Source organism: Leptinotarsa decemlineata, unplaced genomic scaffold, assembly GCF_025532065.1.
Source record: "Leptinotarsa decemlineata unplaced genomic scaffold, Ldec_3_MD MMD2_tig00026336_RagTag_RagTag, whole genome shotgun sequence".
NCBI classification, from domain to species: Eukaryota; Metazoa; Arthropoda; class Insecta; order Coleoptera; family Chrysomelidae; genus Leptinotarsa; species Leptinotarsa decemlineata.
Window position 1 is genome coordinate 10,368,071 of NW_027412692.1, and position 18,279 is coordinate 10,386,349.

Sequence of the window (18,279 nt, forward strand, 5' to 3'; positions counted from 1 at the left end):
ACTACGGCTGTTCGTCATAATATCTCACCAATATTCTTACTATAAATTCCAATATTTTTATATCGCTGAAAAACATTGTTGAAATATGCATACTTAGGTAAAACAATAAAAGAAATTTCAATTTTATTATTTTTATTTTTCAAATTAACAAATATTTGGGGAGATGAGTTGTTTGGGAAACAAAGTTTTCTTGATATTCCACTTCATCCAACAAAAAATGTGGAAAACTTCCAAAGAAACGAAAACAGAAATTAACTACAATGAAAACTTTGCATAAAAGTATGTGGAGTCGTTGATGTATTACATATTCGGACCTTGTTGAAAGCTGAATTAGAAGTTCGTTTTAACCCCATAAGTCAAGATCCAAACTTCTTGATTGTGACCTATACCCCAGGTTCAAATCAAACTTCCTGGGGGAGAAGAGGCAGAGTTGCTGTTTTGATGGATCGAGTCAGTTTATACGTTATTCGAATCATAACTCGATTCCCTGATTCGAGACAGTACTCGAATTCTATGTTTGATATTCGAATATTGACTCGAGTTCGGCTGGACTCGAGTCTAGGAATTCGAGTCTGAAAATTCTAGTCCAGAACTAGAGTCAGATTTTCGAACAATCGGGAAAAATGAAAAGGAGTTAACTTCAAACAGCGTGTAAGTTAGGTTAAGCATAATGACACAACAATAATAAATCAATAATTCAGTTTAAAAATGGTTGGAAGAGTGCATTATGAATAAAAAAAACAACTGTAGATTGTTATTGATTTTTTATATAGGCAAATAAAATTAATCGGCTATTTTTTTTACTTTATTCTAATATTTGAATATTTTGCGTACGATCGTGGTGGGCAGCCCATTAAGTTACCACAAACTGTCAAATTTTCCCAAACGGAAACCAACCTTATTATTTCGCTATAAAGTTCAAAATTGATTACAGAAATTTGACAGATTTGTATAGCTTGACGTATATATAGTACGGTTGGCAACGCTTGTACGAGCGAGTTAACCAAATTCGAATACGAGACTCGAGTCAGTTGGAGTTTGGACTCACATAAATAGAATCGAGTTAGCGAATCGATTCTTCCTGACTCGAGTCCGGCGTTCAAAATAAATTGGTATTCGAGTTCTAAAGCAGGAATCGAGTCTGACTCGAGCCAAACCGTACTCGACACATCGCATATATATATTGAAATACTGAGGTTTTCCAGGTTCGAGTTTGAACTGCCATGATCAGTTAGTGAAATTTTTATGAAAAACTGGTTTTCTCCAATTAAAGGCCATCTGTACAATTTTTTACAACAGGGTTGCCATCAGAGTTAAATTTCTGAAAATTGTAGAAATTGGATCTTCAATTCATCAAAAATACTTTCATGGAGAGAATGAAACGTAATTACAAAATTACTTTTTGCTAAATAGCACTAGATTCATTAATTTCAAAAGCAGACAGTGAACTTGAAACTACGCCTTCAAATATGTAATATTTAGAAAATTAGATCATTATTCAAAGATTTTTCCTAACTTTTGGAACCCATTATTGGAATCCCTAACTTTTCATACTGGTAAATACTAAGCTAAGTAAGATCACTTGAGGTATCAGAAATAACTGTCATATCATTCACGAATTGACATTGCAATAAGAACCAGAACTCAAATTTGTCCACAAGTGAACCCAACTTATTTGAAAACAGTTTGAAGCATTGGTCTTTTTCTGTATTGGATGGGTTTGTAAGAATGCTGGTAGACTGTAGCCAGCCTCCAATGTTCGGGATAATCTTCTCTCTTCGACTTCTGCAAAGAAAAAGGTGGAGCTAAGCTATCGATAACGTAGGTCTTCACCATATAGGGATCTTTTTGTCTAGGGACTTTTATCTGGTTTCTAGTTCTACTTACAATTTTTCGCGGTACGCCAGCCTTAAATGCCATCTTATATTCTGACTTGGGCCTTTTTTCTTTTATTGACATGTTCTTCATCTCACACGCAACACAAAATTTATTGTTGGGTAGTCTACTCAAATATTTCTTGCAGTTTTGTTCACCGCACTGATCATGCTCACCCAAGTTGGGTGTACTGTGACGTAATTTATTGCATATGGAATTGTTATTGGTTTCTTTGGAGCTGTGAGAATGTTCGGATTCGTTCAAGTTGTAAGCACTTTTTGCGCGAGATTTATTACTAGAACTGCTTGCTTTTGAAATTGCAGATTGCTTCTCAACTTCGTTAGCACTTTGTGCACGCTTTTTTCTGGAGCTTGTCTCCGACTTATTGCTATCTAAACTAGGGGGATTATTCTTGGATCTATGAAATATATAATCCTTCTCCTCTGATCCTTTGTTACTGTGATCAAATAAGGGACCACAACCGTGGATGCCGTCGCATTTTCGTTCCACTTCCTCTTCTTTTGGGGTATGTACAAGATTGAAAACGGCCGGGGCAGCAGATCCATTGGAACCATCAATATGGGCAGATCTCTGGGGTTCATCTTTGGGATCCTCTGGGGTCATGTCCCAGCATATAGCTAAATCCATAGGAGTGACTTTACTTTGTCGTAAAAAACGCCATTTCTTATCGAAACTTGATATGCTGGTGTCTTCTTCTTTCATACGCCCACATGTTTTTGGCCTGTATATTTTGAGTTTTGTGCATCTTGTGGGTCCATACCCTGGATAACCCTTCCATCCAACACCTAAAAAAATAAACAACTTGAACAAAAGTGAACTCAATAGTATTTTTCAAATGCCCTGAATAATGAAAATGTATGCCTTCAATGCAATATGTTCCTAGATGATTTAGATGTTTGTGATGATATTATCATAATAAATATTATAATATTTAGTCTCAAGAAACACACAGTTTTTAGACACGTCAATACAATTTCTAAAATAGGTTTGAGAGGGTAATATTTGTCAATATAGTTTAAAAAAAAGATGCTTGTAGATAAATTAGATTTACAAAAAAAAATACAAGTTAACAAGATAAAATTCCAATCTTATAAGACTTGGCTAAAATGAAAAGCCATGAGCTTTTACAAATTATAAACACATAGCTAACGTATTATATATATTCAAAGTTGAGTAAAAGTTCGGGAGGTGACCACAAAAGTGTCTCTTTCTTCTTGGATAACTTCGAAAAATTGATCAATTTCATGTAAAGGATGTTTGGTTAATATTCTTAATTCAAAGAACAGTACATCAAAGAAGTTTGTTGTTGTTGAGCTACAATGGGTTAATGTTATTACAAAATACTTAGCTAATAGGCCAACTGACATTACAAAACTATTTATTTTATACCGCAAAGGTAAACATATTAAACAAAATATTGGGCACAATACTATTAGTAAAGTACCATATGTCGTGGTTAATTATCTCAAATTAGAAAATCCTGAGTGTTATACTGGTCATTCTCTAAGACGTAGCTCGGCAACACTTCTCGCAGAAAACGGAGGATATATTGAGGGATCAATAGCTGATAAAAAGAGAATCGCCGAATTAGTGCAAAAATGTCATTTACCCAATGAAGCTTCAAATATAACTTCTTCTGCAAGTCAAGATGCTGTCTTAGAAAACGTCCATGTTGAAGATAATTTAGTGGAAAAAGGTAATGAATGCGTTCAAAATACGAGGATTGTTTGTAACACAGAAGTGAATTTACCTGGTCCAAATGTTAGTTCCATTAATACAGGAAATGCTGGAATACACACGATATCTCACAATTGTACAATTAATTATAATTTCAAATAATTTTCAAGCGTAGGTATTATCAATGTTCAATTTCCTACTTCTAGTTGATAATTAAGTTGACAAAAGTTTCTGTGAATATCTTTACAATTATAGAATTGTTCTCATTATTTACCTAGGTGTTTTTTTATTATCATTATTTACCAAGGGTGAGAAATATTAATTCTCGTTAGGGGAATGGAGTAAATAACAGCAATTTCTTAGGTTAGTAGTGAAATAAACTGTTTTATCTCTATTCATCATTGATAATCGGGTTGTGCATAGTTTGAATTTCATTAGAATTTCACAGAACTGCCATTCAGCATTTCATTAGAAAAAACGGCGCTTGATCCTTGAAGATATTACGTTGTTTCAAAACTTTCCTACCGTTTTTATGAGTCTACTTTAAACTTCAATAGCTCGGTGAATACTCATTGAATTTAATCGAAATGAGTGTCATTTGAATTAGTCCACTTTTGTCGATCAATTCCGTCCGCATAAAAATTAGGTGCGGGATTCGATGAAATCGACGAAGGCCCTTTGCTTGGCCCTAATTGGCGAAGGTTTTATCGGTGAGAAAGTTATCGCAGTGCTTGAAAAGATGGTAATTGGTTGGCGGGAGGTCTGTGGAGTATGGGAGTATATGAGCATTATAAATTAGAATTTATATATTAGTATCTTGAAAATGTTTAAATAGAAAGCGTTATATTTTTAGGAGTAACTAATTTTTGGGAAAGAAAGTTTTGGCTTTCTACTACTCCATCTTGATACAAAAAAATGTGGGAATCTTCCAAAGAAAGGAAGGAAGTAATCAGTTTTGAAATAAGTAACTCTATACTTATAGAGTTACTTATTTCATGGAGTAGTAGAAAGCCAAAAACTTTCTTTCCTAAAAAATGTATTCTTCTGATTCCTCCCACCAGTAGTACAATCGATTCTTCCATTTCATTTATATGACTTTCCAAATGTAAAATCTTCTATCATTTATCAGGCCTAAATATTTGTTTTTCAACTTGGTTAAATAATTTGTTCTCAATTTCAAAATTCAATTTTATATTGTTCATATCTTGCTCAGGATACAATTCGTTTAAGTGATATCTTTTGACAGGTTAATATCAGTGACAGCTAGCAATGTATTTGATGTCCTTCAGATGAAGAGTAGAAGTCCAAGCACACTTCCTTGTGGAACACCTACACTAACTATTTGCTTGCTTGATTTAGTATTGTACACTTTGGTGCCTTGTGACTTATTTAGCAAATAGCTGAAAGACCATTATTGTCTCAAAGGTTCTTGTTATGACACCAAGGAATACAATTATAATGTATTTGCCACCATCTGTCGCTTGTTTTCACTTCGATAAACTTAGCTCAATTGCTATCTTACAATGAAACTCCAGCACAAAGGATATTATCTGATGTAACCCAAAAACAGGCAAATTTAAAAAAGCATCCGGATGACAAGAGAGGACAAATACATGCGTCAAGACATTCAAACTGTATAAAAGAACAAACAAGAAGATAGAGCGTTTAGTTTGAGTAGAGCCATGAAGATGATAGTATAGCCTGCTATCTAAAACGCTCGCATATAATAAGCAGTTATTTTTATTAAGTACTTTTCTCGGTTATTCACATTTTGTCTTCAATCTTCTAGATTTCATATCATTTCTAGAAACATGTGGATTCGTTTTCCGATGGCATTTCAGGTTAGCTTCCCAAATTTCTGCTACCGCAGTTGTCGGTTGATTGGTCAAACCACCAACACTGACATAAAAACTTGGCAAGTTGACTTGGGTGTCACACCAATAGGTGGTTCCACTTATGTTTCACTTGCGTTTACGCAGCTATTTTTATCAAGTACTTTCTTGGTTTACTTTACTGTCTACTGTGAATGACGAGAAAGACAATCCATTTCCTGACGCTTTTGACGTTAGTTTAGTACTTGTGACGTCAGAAGGCTGCTGCCGAAAAAATAGAAATCCTATAACTTTTTCCACTGATCTAGAGAAATAGAAATTATAGTGTTATAAGGTTTGCTGGAAACTTTAATTACAACAAAACACTATATAACAGATGGCGAACAACAGTTAGTTATATGATGATGACTATTGGCAGTATTGAAATCAGTATGTGAAAATTGTATTCGTACCAGTAGCAAAGTGATCATCTTCCAGCATAAGTCCTGGCTCTCCTGCTCTTTGTTGCATCTGCATTTTTTGGTACATTGAATCACTTATGGTATCTGGAAGAGGATTATGTTCCAAGTTTTCTTTATGTAGTTTTTTGGCAAGGCTGAAATTGGATATAGCAGCCAAAATAGGAGACAGTATCCGATCTTTATTTGTTTTTCCTGTGAGTTTTCTATGACATTCTGAAAGTACCATTTCCTTGTGTGATTTATAAAAGTCATTTACTTCTTCAGTAAGGTCTCTTTTAGTTTCTGGTAGAGGTTTCGAGAAGTCATCCCGAATATTAGGTAGACCACTTGAAGGCGAATTTTCTTTCGAGAAACGGTCAGCTGCAAGCTCCTCGTGACTTGGAAGTTGGTGATGCTTTTCTGTCAAATCACCAGGAACGTATGGCATGGACTCTTTATATGAGTATTCAATGTTTTCTTTATTTGTATCCTGAAAACAAAACTATTTTCAACAACCTCTTAACTTTACATCAACCAGTCAAATTACCTCATTTTCTGTTTTGTTGTGATCTTCTACATTTTTAAATAAAGAACCGCCTTTTTTAGAGTCTTTCAGCTCGATTAAACCATTTAACTGATTTGCTGAAAATAAACTGTTTTAAATTCCAAAATTTGATTTTTTAATTTCTAAAACATATGAAACTATAATATATACCTATATTCATCAAATATTTGCAATCAATATGATTTCGTATATTATAAAGGATACCGATAATCGGTGAATATTTTTCGAAGTTCTTCGATGTTTATTCCCACTAAGATTTTAATTAATATAGGGTCCTAAAAAGTTTATGTAGTTTTTGTATGTGATCTCATTACTTTCAAATTTGATTGGGGGAAATCGGTTACGTCTTTTATTTCGAGTTATAAATATATCAGATGTATTGAAAAATTAATTAATTTATTAATTTGTAACCAAAAAGAAATTTTATTCAGCTCATTTCAGAAACACCTGATTTGTACTACTTGACCACTAAAGACTGAGCCTATACCATTGAATAACATGGGAGCTGAAATGAGATTTCAAGTTTTTCTCAATCTTTTGGAGGTTATATGACGCCAGTATCTTAGATCAAAACAGTTTTGCATTACAGTTGAGAAACTTTATATAATTTGCTTTTATAGAACTCCTTTATCAGACAATTTTTTTATAAAAAAAAATCTGAAATCATTACTCTCGCAACTACCAAATAGTTTGTTGGTTATTTCTACTGGCGATCTCTATCAATTTCTAAGTCACCCACTCACAAGTATTTTACTATTATCGAATCTCGTCACAATGTAATAATAATAATATTTATTAATCCAATAAAACCACATGCAGACATAGAATAAGTCAAATTAGTAGTTAAAATGAGTACATTCTAAAATAAAATTTAAAATAATATTAGAGTTATATAGAGATAAAGTGGTAGTACATGGTGTATAAAGTGGGTGTATTGATATAAGTAAGTTATATAACATTAAAACTAGACTAAAATTTTATTAAAACATTCATTCAATCTGTAGAAGGAAGTCCGAATGAGTATTTCTTTGAGTTTTAACTTGAAGTTGCAGGTGGTAAGTGATTTCAGAGTAGGGGGTAGATGGTTTTACACTTTAACTCCCATAACTGTGGGACTCTGGCTGATGATTTGTAGGGTGTGGTTTGGAATTATTTCTTGTATTTTCCTTGTGGAATATGTGTGTGTATTATTTGGTCAGTTGGTTCGGTGTTTTCTATCAGGTGCCAAGCATGCTATTTCCAGTATATACAGGTTGACCACTATTAAAATGCCTAGGCGTTTAAAAAGTGATTTGCATGGTTCAAGATAATGAGAAGAGATCATACATCTAATTATCCCCCACAACCAGATACCATAACGCAGCCGGAACTCAATTTCACTGTGATAGATAGATATAGTCATTGAGTCATTTAAAAATTCTCTAAGAGTTTTGAAAAGATGAAATTTTTGACCCAGAGTGGATATTAGCTTAGAGCAATGAACTCCCCATTTCAGGTTCTCCTCTAGGTATACCTTTAGAAATTTAGTTGAGCTGTTTTGTATGAGGTGCTCTGGTTCTATAATTATAGTATATATATATATGGTCTATAGATTTTTGCCGTGGGTGAAAATTTATGAAGTTCGTTTTGGTTGTGTTCAGGACCAGATTGTTAGCAGAAAACCATTCACTTGTCTTTTTCAGAGCAAGGTTTGCTTTTGCCTCTGTATCTAGGGAATCTGAACCAGTTATTAGAAAATTTGTGTCATCTGCATATATTGTGACGATGTGTTCTCCAGTGTAGCATGGTAAATCATTAGTGTACAGAATAAATAGTATAGGCCTAAGAATGGAGCCTTGAGGTACCCCTATATTAATGGTCGAGGTTTCTGATCTGACTTTTTTGTTTTGGTTAGCATTACTATTTATTTCGACCTATTGTTTTCTATTTTTCAAGTAAGATTGAAACAGTTGAATGGAATGCCATGAACACCATGTTTTTCCAGTTTATGGAGTAACCGGTCATGTTCAACACAGAATGCTTTGCTTAGGTCACAAAAACTCCTACAGGGTACTTTTTATTTTCGAAATTTTCAATGATTTCACAGTAAAACTTCAGGAAGTTCAGTTGCAGTAATTTCGACCTCACAAATTCTGATTGTTCTCTTATTCCTTCTGAGCTGGGCTATCAGATCATGAAGCTACAGTTTTTTTCTAAATTACCATTCAAAATTGTCAGAAACACTGAGAATAGGTGGCCTATAATCGGTTCTTCGAAGTCATGAGCAAATGAATTGACTTTTTTTTCAAGACAATTGTCAACCTTTTGAAGCGTTCTTTAATGGGTTATTCGAAAATCAATCAATCAAATATACTTTATTGTCTGAAGAACTACATCTTGTAGACAAAGTCATAAATAATAAGATACAAAAATCTACATAAAAAAAACATAAACAGTTTAAACAAAATACAATAAACATAAGCTAAAAATGTGAAATACACTGAGATATTCAGCTGGAAATAACAAGACAGAAATAAAAGTTAAGATTCAAGTGAATCGTCAAGATACTCCAGAACTGAATAATGGGCCCTATCAACAAGTAACATTTTAACTACTTTTTTGAATTTGTTAAGCACTATAATTTCTTTAATTTGGGCTGGTAAGTGGTTAAACAGTTTGATCCTGTTGAATATAATTGAATCCCTAACAAGGGAGCTCGCAAGAATAGGCAGATCTATGTTACTATTATGGCTACGAGTATTATATGAGGAACAGGGAGATGCACAAGAATAATTTTTTTTCATCAAGCAAATTTTAATGAATTAATATTTTTTTCTACATCTACAAAAAATCCAAATTCAAGGAGAATTGAAAGACACAATATACGAGCCAGAGGTAATTAATTTTTTTCATAAAATACACCTACACATCAATAACCGATGAAAGTGTTGAGATAGTGAAAATTGTTATGGAGATTCTTCGATTCATTACAAGAGAAGCTGCTGAGGATTTTGGTATATCGGTTGGCTCATGCCATGCAATTTTTTCGAAAATTTTGTGCATGAAGCATATGGCAGCGAAGTTCGTTTCAAAATTGCTGAATTTAGACGATATTTTTAATATTAGCAAGTAGTGCACTATACAATCTGAAATCACTAGATTAAGCCCCCTGCGCCTTTTCCTGTTTCCAAGATTGAAAAGACGGCGTTTTGCAACGATTGAGGAATTGCCGAAAGAGCTCTTGAACATACCAAAACGTGCATATCAGAACTGCTTCAAAAGTTGCAAAAAACGCCGAAATAAGTACATTTATTATATCTGAAGGGAAATACTTACAAGGGGACACAGTCAAGCATCTGAAGGTTTTATATTTTACTTTTTGAGCATACGTTGATTTTACCGTATTTTGTGACATGTTCTAAAGCTGTAGCTTTGTTATGAACCAAATAAAAATTTGAATAAATATATTTTGAGAAAAATGAGAATTCACCCCATTTTTTGATCAGACAGCGTACGTTGAAGTAATTGTTCGATTGTGGAAGCCGTTTCTATGTTCTTTTACACGTGCTCTGAATATTCAAAAAACTCTCTGTGATTTTCTCTAAACAATTTTACAAAAACACACCACGTGTTTTGCCATACAATAACTTGTTCAAGTGTGTCTATACGCCTATAGCTAGATGTAATTTAGGCAAATTGAACAGCTCAGAGGAACTTACCAGTTTCTCGATCAATTTTATTGGGCAACCTCCAAGTACCTACATAATTTCCCCAAGGACGGGACCTCAATTTATGGGCACTTGGTAATAAGTGTCCTCTATCGTTTGCTATAACCCTGGTTTTGCCTGTCCTTTTTTGTGGTTTATCACATTTTAGTTTTGGCACTTCCCAGTTTCTAAGCAGGGTCGGCTTATAGGCCGACTCAAACTAAACAGAAAAAATTACTCGTTATTCATAACATTAACCATCAAATGATGTTTTGACAATCGTCCAGTTGAAAAAATGCCTGCACCTATTTATAACAATTTTTAATATACAAAAGGCAAGTATAACAAATTTTAATACATAAAAGTCAAGATAACAATTTTCAACACAATACATGTAGCATTTCACTTTCAGCAACATACATTTTGTACGGTACCACTTCACTGATTTTCATTATTCATAATATTCACCTTCAAATTCTGTCGGCTTATATATTGTTATTATATGCCTCTGTTAGACATATCAACAAATAATAATTCTGTCATTTTCAGGTTGACGAAAAAATATTTTTACATGCCTGTATCCCACAAAGACTGACAGGGGTAATAGTAATAAATTTTGAGCAAGTCATCAATCAAGCCATCAAAATAGTATACAAAACTCTAGAAATCTGATTTGTGGGGTACTGCTTGAAGACCAGAAATATTAAATGGAAATGAAGAAAATCATGAAGATCAGACCGAGCATGAAAACAATTCTGAATCAACTTGGTTCTAAATATAATTTTGCAACAAAAAAAATCCCCCACAATTATTATTCCATGCACCAAGGTTGGCCGGCTCTATCCCTAAACGATGTTGAGCTCAACCTGTCAGAAGCCAGAAAAGTCGACATGAAAACCGACTTCCCTGGCTTTTCACAAGCTCAACTCGAAATCTCTAACGAATGGGGCTGACAAACCTTGAAACTGAATTTGGTGTGGGAGAGTTTTTTTGTTGTAAAATTGTATTTGTAACAAAGTTGATCAAGATTTTTTTCATACTCAGTCTGATCTTCACAATTTTCTTCATTTCCATTTAATATTTCTGGCCAATGAACAGTACCACTCAGATCAGATTTCAAACCTACTAGAGTTTTGTATACTAAATTTTCTGAAAGACCTGCTTTTGCTTGATTTACGTCTCGCTCAAAATCTATTACCTCTGTCAATCGTTGTGGAATATATACTTGTAAAAAGACTTCTTCATCAACCTGAAAGTGACAGAATAACATTATATTTGTTATAATTAAACTGTGTTGAAGTAACACACATAGATGTCACTTCTCTAAAATTCAATTATTATCAAATATATTAGAAGCTCAATGACATTAAGGGCTTTTGACAACATATTTTTTGGTGTCCGACCGAAAGTTCGGTTTCGGTCGATACGAAACAAATCAAATATTCGAGTTTCATGGTTGTTATTTCCACAAATGTCTAAAATGTATGAAATACAAACGTGACGACTACACTTTCGAAGACCCCACTGTTAGTAAATAAATGCGTTACGAAACAACTTTGGCGAAAACTGAACATTTACGGCAGCTGGGTACGAAGTCATAGAAAAATGGGAGTTTTCTCTCCGAAAAGAGCTTTTGGAAAATCCAGTCAACAGCCTCATTGACTTCCAGGCCAATATGGCCAAACCAAAGACAATCTGTTGAGTCTTCCTATCGAGGAGAGTCGTTTTTGGCAATATATACGTTGCTCGAGATGAGTCACAAGCTTCCAACACCGCTTAACTGTCCGAGAAAATTTTTATTGACTTGTGAATGGGTTTGGTACACTCTGATTGGTTCATCACTGGGTGACAGGACACCACGTGACAATTTGGTGCTCTCTGGTTGACTGGGTGGTCTGTCTGCCTTGTATGGCGAGCTGAGAGGCAACCTGACTGTTGTGATGGCGTCTGTCTTGCTGAATAAGGGTTTCGGTGGCAAACCTGCCGAAACTGCATTCGGGAGTTCTCGCGCTGTGATCGGTCATGTTCGGCGCGTTGAATTTCAAACAAGCGACGAAGACATTTTGCCGCGTCCACGTCCCTAATCATGTCGTGACTTACTTTGTTTAATACATAAATATCAATATTTATTGTGATATTAGGTAACAACTTAAATAAGTAATTTTATGTTGAATATTTTTGAAAATCCATCAATAATATTCAAAAGTAGTATCTACACTTACTCAAATAAACACCTCACCAATTTCAAGTATTTTTAAGGAGCAATGAATATTTTATCATAAACAAGGGTTTGTTATGTTGATTATCAAAAAGTAAAAATGGCGAAGACTGCATAACGTTCTAATTTAAGATGAAAAAATAGAGACTGACTGATTATAATGTTTTATTTATTTTTCCCTCAAAATATAATCCTTGTAAGGAAGTTTCAGTTTCGGAAGAAACTGAGACCGTTGCCAAAATTCGTTTTTGCTCGTAAAAATCAGTTTCGGTCGGACACTAATATTTTTGTTTCTTCCCCACCTGATATAATATAAATGAAACTTGAATTTCTAATAGAGGCATATAAAAAACAATATATAGGCCGACAGAATTTAAAGGTGAATATCATGAAGAATAAAAATCAATGAAGCAGTGCCGAATAAACATAAATGTAACATTTCATAGAAAATAATCAACAATTTACATCACTCAAGTCTGTTTTTTTAGGTTTTCCATCCTTTTCTTAACATGTTTCTTGACCTTAGTTTTCCTTTTTTCTGCTTGCGCTTCTTTCACAGCCTTCTTCCTTGCTTTTTTTTCTTCATTAGTCTCATTTTTTGGCCTTGATGAATTCCTAAACTTGCTCTCTTCTTCAGACTCTGTTTCGCTATTTTCCTCTAATATTTCAGGCTGGTCGATTATGGAACTTGATTCAGATTTTTTTTCATGCTCAGTCTGATCTTCATGATTTTCTTCATTTCCTTTTAATATTTCTGACTTTGTTTCACTGTTTTCATCTAGTATTTCAGGCTGTTCAATTATGGTACTTGATTCAGATTTTTTTTCATACTCAGTCTGATCTTCATGATTTTCTTCATTTCCATTTAATATTTCTGGCCTTTGTACAGTACCACTCAAATCAGATTTCAGACCTACTAGAGTTTTGTACATTAAATTTTCTGAGTGACCTGCTTTCGCTTGATTGATGTCTCGCTCAAAATCTATTACCTCTGTCAGTCGTTGTGGAATATAAGCTTGTAAAAATACTTTTTCATCAACCTGAAAGAGACAAAATTATATTATTATATTTGTTATTATTTGTCGTGTTTCAACTGTGTTGAAGTAGCACAGATAGATGTGTCACTTTTCTAAAATTTATTAATCAAATATTTCAGAAGCTCAAGACATTAAGGGCTTTTGGCAATAGATATCACCTGACCTTATATCAACTTGATATAAATGAAACACTCGAATTTCTAACAGAGGCATATATAAACCACCATAATTCGAAGGTGAGTATTACAAAAAAGAGAATCAGTTGAAGTGGTGCAGTAGAAAATGTATCTTGCTAAAAATGAAATGATGAAAGACATTATATAGAAGCATTTGTTAAATAGAGTTGGAGCCAGTTGATTTATTCATGCTGTGAAGCAATGGAAATAATTATCAAGCCTACAAACAGGAATTTGAGAAGAAATCAGTTGGGCAAAGACATATTCGGAAAAGATTCTGCAGTGGGTGCAATTAATGGTTTGATTGCTTTAATGAAGAAGGAATGGAATTTACCTAATTTGTTGCCTATTCACTGCTTGCTGCATCAAGACACTTTGACATGTGAAATTTCGGATAACAAATTGAAAGATGTAAGCATTATTATAAATGTTATTCGCTCGCGCTAAGTTAATCAATGAAATTTCAACGACCTTCTTGAAGAATTACAAGCTAATTATAGTGGTGTTATCTTACATACAGCTGTCAGACGGTTGAGCAAAGGAAAAGTATTAGAACGGTTCTTTCAAATAAAACCCACAACTTTTTTTTACAACAAAATGGCAAAAAATTCCCACAACTATGGCAAAATGAATGGTGGCTACTTGTGGCTCTTTTGACCAATATTACTATGAAATTCCATAGTCTTATTTTCAAAATGCAAGTAAGTAACAAGATATATGGGCAAATGACAAATAAAGTATTCGCATTTGAATACAAACTGCAATAACTCGCTCTACTATTGGATTGCTCAAACTCAGTACAAGACGGACACATTCAGAAATAATATTCATACATAAATTGTTGAACAACGAAATTAATTTCCCAACTCTTCTATGTAAAGTCAATCTGCATGTTCCCCCGAGAAGGACACGTAACAATCAAACTTTCAGTCTCGACTTTCATAGGTGTAATTATGGAAAACATTCTCTTTTGTCCAGAATTCTATCGAATGCTAATGGAACCAATATTGATTTTCGTCATATCTCTCAGAGCACTCTTAGATACACTTTGCGTGGTTTAGATTTATAAGATTATTTTTTTAATCACAATTTTATTAAAATTTTCTCTATGTAGGTTGATTTATTAGATATGTAGAACTAGAATAGTTAACTTTCTAAGGTTAATATATTGTATAAAAATTGGGGGTTACCTATTGAATAAATAAATAAATGAATAAAAAACTCGAAGCAGGGGATTTTTCAAATTTTCCAACTGTTGTTGCTCTGCAATCGGAAGTTTCTATTCCTAACAGTACTGCCTATTAAAATATGATATCCTATTTGAAAGTATATCTGCTAGAAATTCAAAATAGATTTTAGGATGTGACAAAAATTGAGAACAGTTTTATACTTGTGTAAAACTCTTGGCATCTTGAAAGCGAATATATGAAATAACTCTGCCAGTTTCATTGAAGTAAAGCACGACACACATCTGAAAGCTAATTTAATTCAACACCCTGAAAAGCAGGAGTACATTGAATTTAGGAAAAATGCACCTAGCAAGTATAAATCTTAACAAAAACTGTGCACAATTTGTTTTCTTCAACATATCTCTGTCAAGCTTCATTTTTGAAAATGAGGTATCGAAAAAACAAATACCGCAATGGTCTTTCCACTCATTTAGAAGACACAATGAGGAATTCATATAGTCCAAAATATGTCGATATACAAGAAATGATTAAAAAAGTTCAACACCATACTTCGTAACTACAAATAGGTGTTTACAATTATGGTGTTGAATTTTTTAATTATTTCTTACCTACCTACATATGTTTAAAAATTATTTTTTCCAAAAAATATTCCAATGAACAATATTTTATGAGTAATTTTTTCGATAGCAACTTCCACTCAAACAACGCACAACTAGTGCGAAATGATTAATAAAGAAATGGAACTTAGAGTGCCTTTACATTGGGTCGCGCGGCTGCCGCGCGACTTCCATACTAAAAAGAGACGCGCGGCTTTGTGCGACCTAATGTGGAGCCGTTACATACTCTGCAGACCGGCGGTGAGACACACACATTGTCCTGTGTGTGACCAGAAAGATACAACGACCGCTGAGTTACATAAAAAACTCTCATAGATCATTACCTGTTCTGAGGAGGTTGTTTCCGTGTTTCCAGCAGCTTTTTCAGCAAAGGCATCTAGACACTCCTCCATATTACTTTCTGTGATACTGGGATCGGTTATGAAATCAAACAAATCTTTGATGCCCATGGTAACAACTTTTTTTTTCCTAAAGAAGTCTGTAATATTATTGCAATCTTTCCTAAGAAACTCAAGAGCACGGGGATGGTCATGTTCAACAGACTGTGAAACATCTATTATGTAAATTTGTCCATTGTAGTAGAGCATATTGAATTCAGAGAGATCGGCGTGAACCAATTTACATTTGTTATACATCTGCCACATCATGACAACAGTTTCCCTGTAGGCTTCCCCGGCTTTTGACAGGCTCAGCTCAACATCTTTCAGTTTTGGGGCTGGCCAACCTTAAAATTAAATTTGGTGAGTGGAATAATATTTGTGAATTTTTTTTTTGCAAAATTGTGTTTGTAACTAAGTTTGTTGTGAGAATAATTACCAAATTCTATACTGAATAAAAAAAACGAACATTTGTTTAAAAAGTTAATTGTATTCATTTGAAAAAGTCCTTATAGGACGAAACTGCAGCAATGTTAGTTACAAATACAAGTGAACGATAGGGACTTCATTTGGAGAATTTTTTTCTGCATTGGCTACTCTGTGTATTGACACTAGTGCACCAGTTTGATGTTTGTATTGTGCAATTTTTGAGCTGTTTCTTTTATTGTATGAATTTTTAATTATTTTTTTGATACGAGGGTCGGACTGGCTGTCAGTTGGTACCTTGGACAGATTGGAAAAGTGCCTAGCAATCTTTCTAGATATAGCCAAATTATTCGATACCGTTTCATATTTCTTGTTGCCAGAAAAATTGGAAAAATTTGATGTATGAGGCCAAGCTCTAAACCATTTAGAATCTGGCCTACACTTGGCCTTGATTGAGACTAAACGTCTTGGTAAATTATTTGACACAAAGGATGCAAGTTGTTGAAATTGACCAGAATCAAAGTCAACCTATAGAAGTTTAAGATCGGCCTGGTATGTGACTATTTTGGTATACATCAATAGGTAACTTCATAAGCTATATACCACGATTTGATCTTCACAAACTTTATTTTCAAAATATATTACGACATGTTTGGCTATCACAGTAGATTATCGTAGTGAATAATAATACTGAAAGTTAATTCCCTACTCCTTTCAGTATTTTTATTCACTACTAAAGCGTTACTGTGACAGAGAAACATGATGTGATATATTTTGAATAAAATTTGTGAAAATCAAATCATAGGTGTAGTTTATGAAGTAATTTTATAAAGTAAAGATTTCATAATTTCATATGCTCATGGTTCAACATTTATACATAAAGAGGTAATAGCTAAATCTCACTCAGCCATATGTACATTTTATTCTTTATTACGCCCGTGGGTGATCTCCTCACACTACCGTTGGAGTTGCATGACCCACATATCCCTTGCTTGCGGGTTGCTACCTCTTGCTGACGACTTTATCCTAGGCAAGTGGAAAGCCACTCCCCACTAAGGCAGTTCCGGCCCAGTCTGACCCTGTTTGATACTTGATGAATGTGGTGTCACAAACAGTTTGATCTTCCTCTTGAAGATGATCACTTAGTGGTCGAAACACATGTCAAGGTGTTAAAACAACGGTTTGATTTTGGGAAAAACTCCAGTAATATTCATTACTAAACCAAAGGTTCCAAACAGTACATCAAAATTAATAGACACAATGACAATTACTAGCCTTAAGAAAAATAAATGTGTTCCAAATGAAATCCTTATCAGATATGATTGATTGCATCTAATTGAAATCTTACCTTCTTTTCCAATAAAAGTCATAAGGAGGACATGCGAGTTGAGTGAAACAGGCCGAGGTACATTCAAACCTTTAGAGTGCATACGAGCTAGGTTTCTCATCTCTTTTTCTGCCCAAGTACTAACCATTTTTCTTCGATTATTTTTACCGTAACCGTGTCTAAATCTGAACTCGCCACTAACATATTTATCCCTATCCTTGAACACCAGAATGGATGTTTTGTATATTTTTATTGCATAGTCTTCACCACTACTTGAAAAGGCATGATAAACATTTGCTTCCTTGCCTGTTGAAATACATCCGTTTATTTCTGATATGATATTTTTGTTAAGGAATTTGAATAAAATCATTCTAGTTCGTGGATCCATGACTTGTTCTGTTGTGGCTCTATCATGCTTGTCCTTTCTACGATTCCTATCACTTTCCAAGCGCTTTTGGTTTTCGAGCAACAAATTTGTAGTGTGGCCTGGAAGGTTTGTCACTTCATACCTTTCCAAATTGATTTTGTTTGCATATTTATGAAATAAATTGTCATTGGCCTGGAAATTGCTGACTCTGCTCGTAGCCTGTTCCTGATGGTCATGTGGGTGATGATGTGCATATTTGTCATAATCATAGTAATAATCATCGGAGTAGTCACCTTCATCTTCCAACTCCAGTTCATCAATTTCCTCTAAAACATTTTCCTGTATTTCTACCCCATCTTCAGCATCACAAAATAACTCGTCCTCTGTAAGGGGTGAAGTGACTTTGTCCTCCATTTATGTAATATATTTAATGAATAAAAAATCAACC

The 18,279-nt window shown here is 34.0% G+C and overlaps 2 protein-coding genes and 1 long non-coding RNA gene across 3 annotated transcripts; 1 reads left to right on the plus strand and 2 right to left on the minus strand.

Moving 5' to 3' along the window:
* The first annotated feature begins 295 nt into the window (after window positions 1-295).
* On the plus strand, window positions 296-17,702 carry LOC111504405 (uncharacterized). The gene is made up of 3 exons (XR_002722003.2): window positions 296-1,556; window positions 13,471-13,587; window positions 13,693-17,702. It is a non-coding gene; the product is annotated as an uncharacterized lncRNA (long non-coding RNA).
* LOC111504398 (uncharacterized) lies at window positions 1,551-6,482 on the minus strand. Its single transcript, XM_023158938.2, has 4 exons — window positions 6,393-6,482; window positions 5,858-6,335; window positions 1,888-2,681; window positions 1,551-1,785 (listed from the first exon to the last, which is right to left on the minus strand). The coding sequence occupies exons 2-4, from the start codon at window positions 6,291-6,293 to the stop codon at window positions 1,672-1,674; spliced, it is 1,344 nt and encodes a 447-aa protein (XP_023014706.2). The 5' UTR covers window positions 6,294-6,335; window positions 6,393-6,482; the 3' UTR covers window positions 1,551-1,671.
* Window positions 10,403-18,245, minus strand: LOC111504388 (serine/threonine-protein kinase RIO1). Its single transcript, XM_023158933.2, has 3 exons — window positions 17,486-18,245; window positions 15,658-16,058; window positions 10,403-13,354 (listed from the first exon to the last, which is right to left on the minus strand). The coding sequence occupies exons 1-3, from the start codon at window positions 18,243-18,245 to the stop codon at window positions 12,785-12,787; spliced, it is 1,731 nt and encodes a 576-aa protein (XP_023014701.2). The 3' UTR covers window positions 10,403-12,784.
* Window positions 18,246-18,279: the final 34 nt, after the last annotated feature.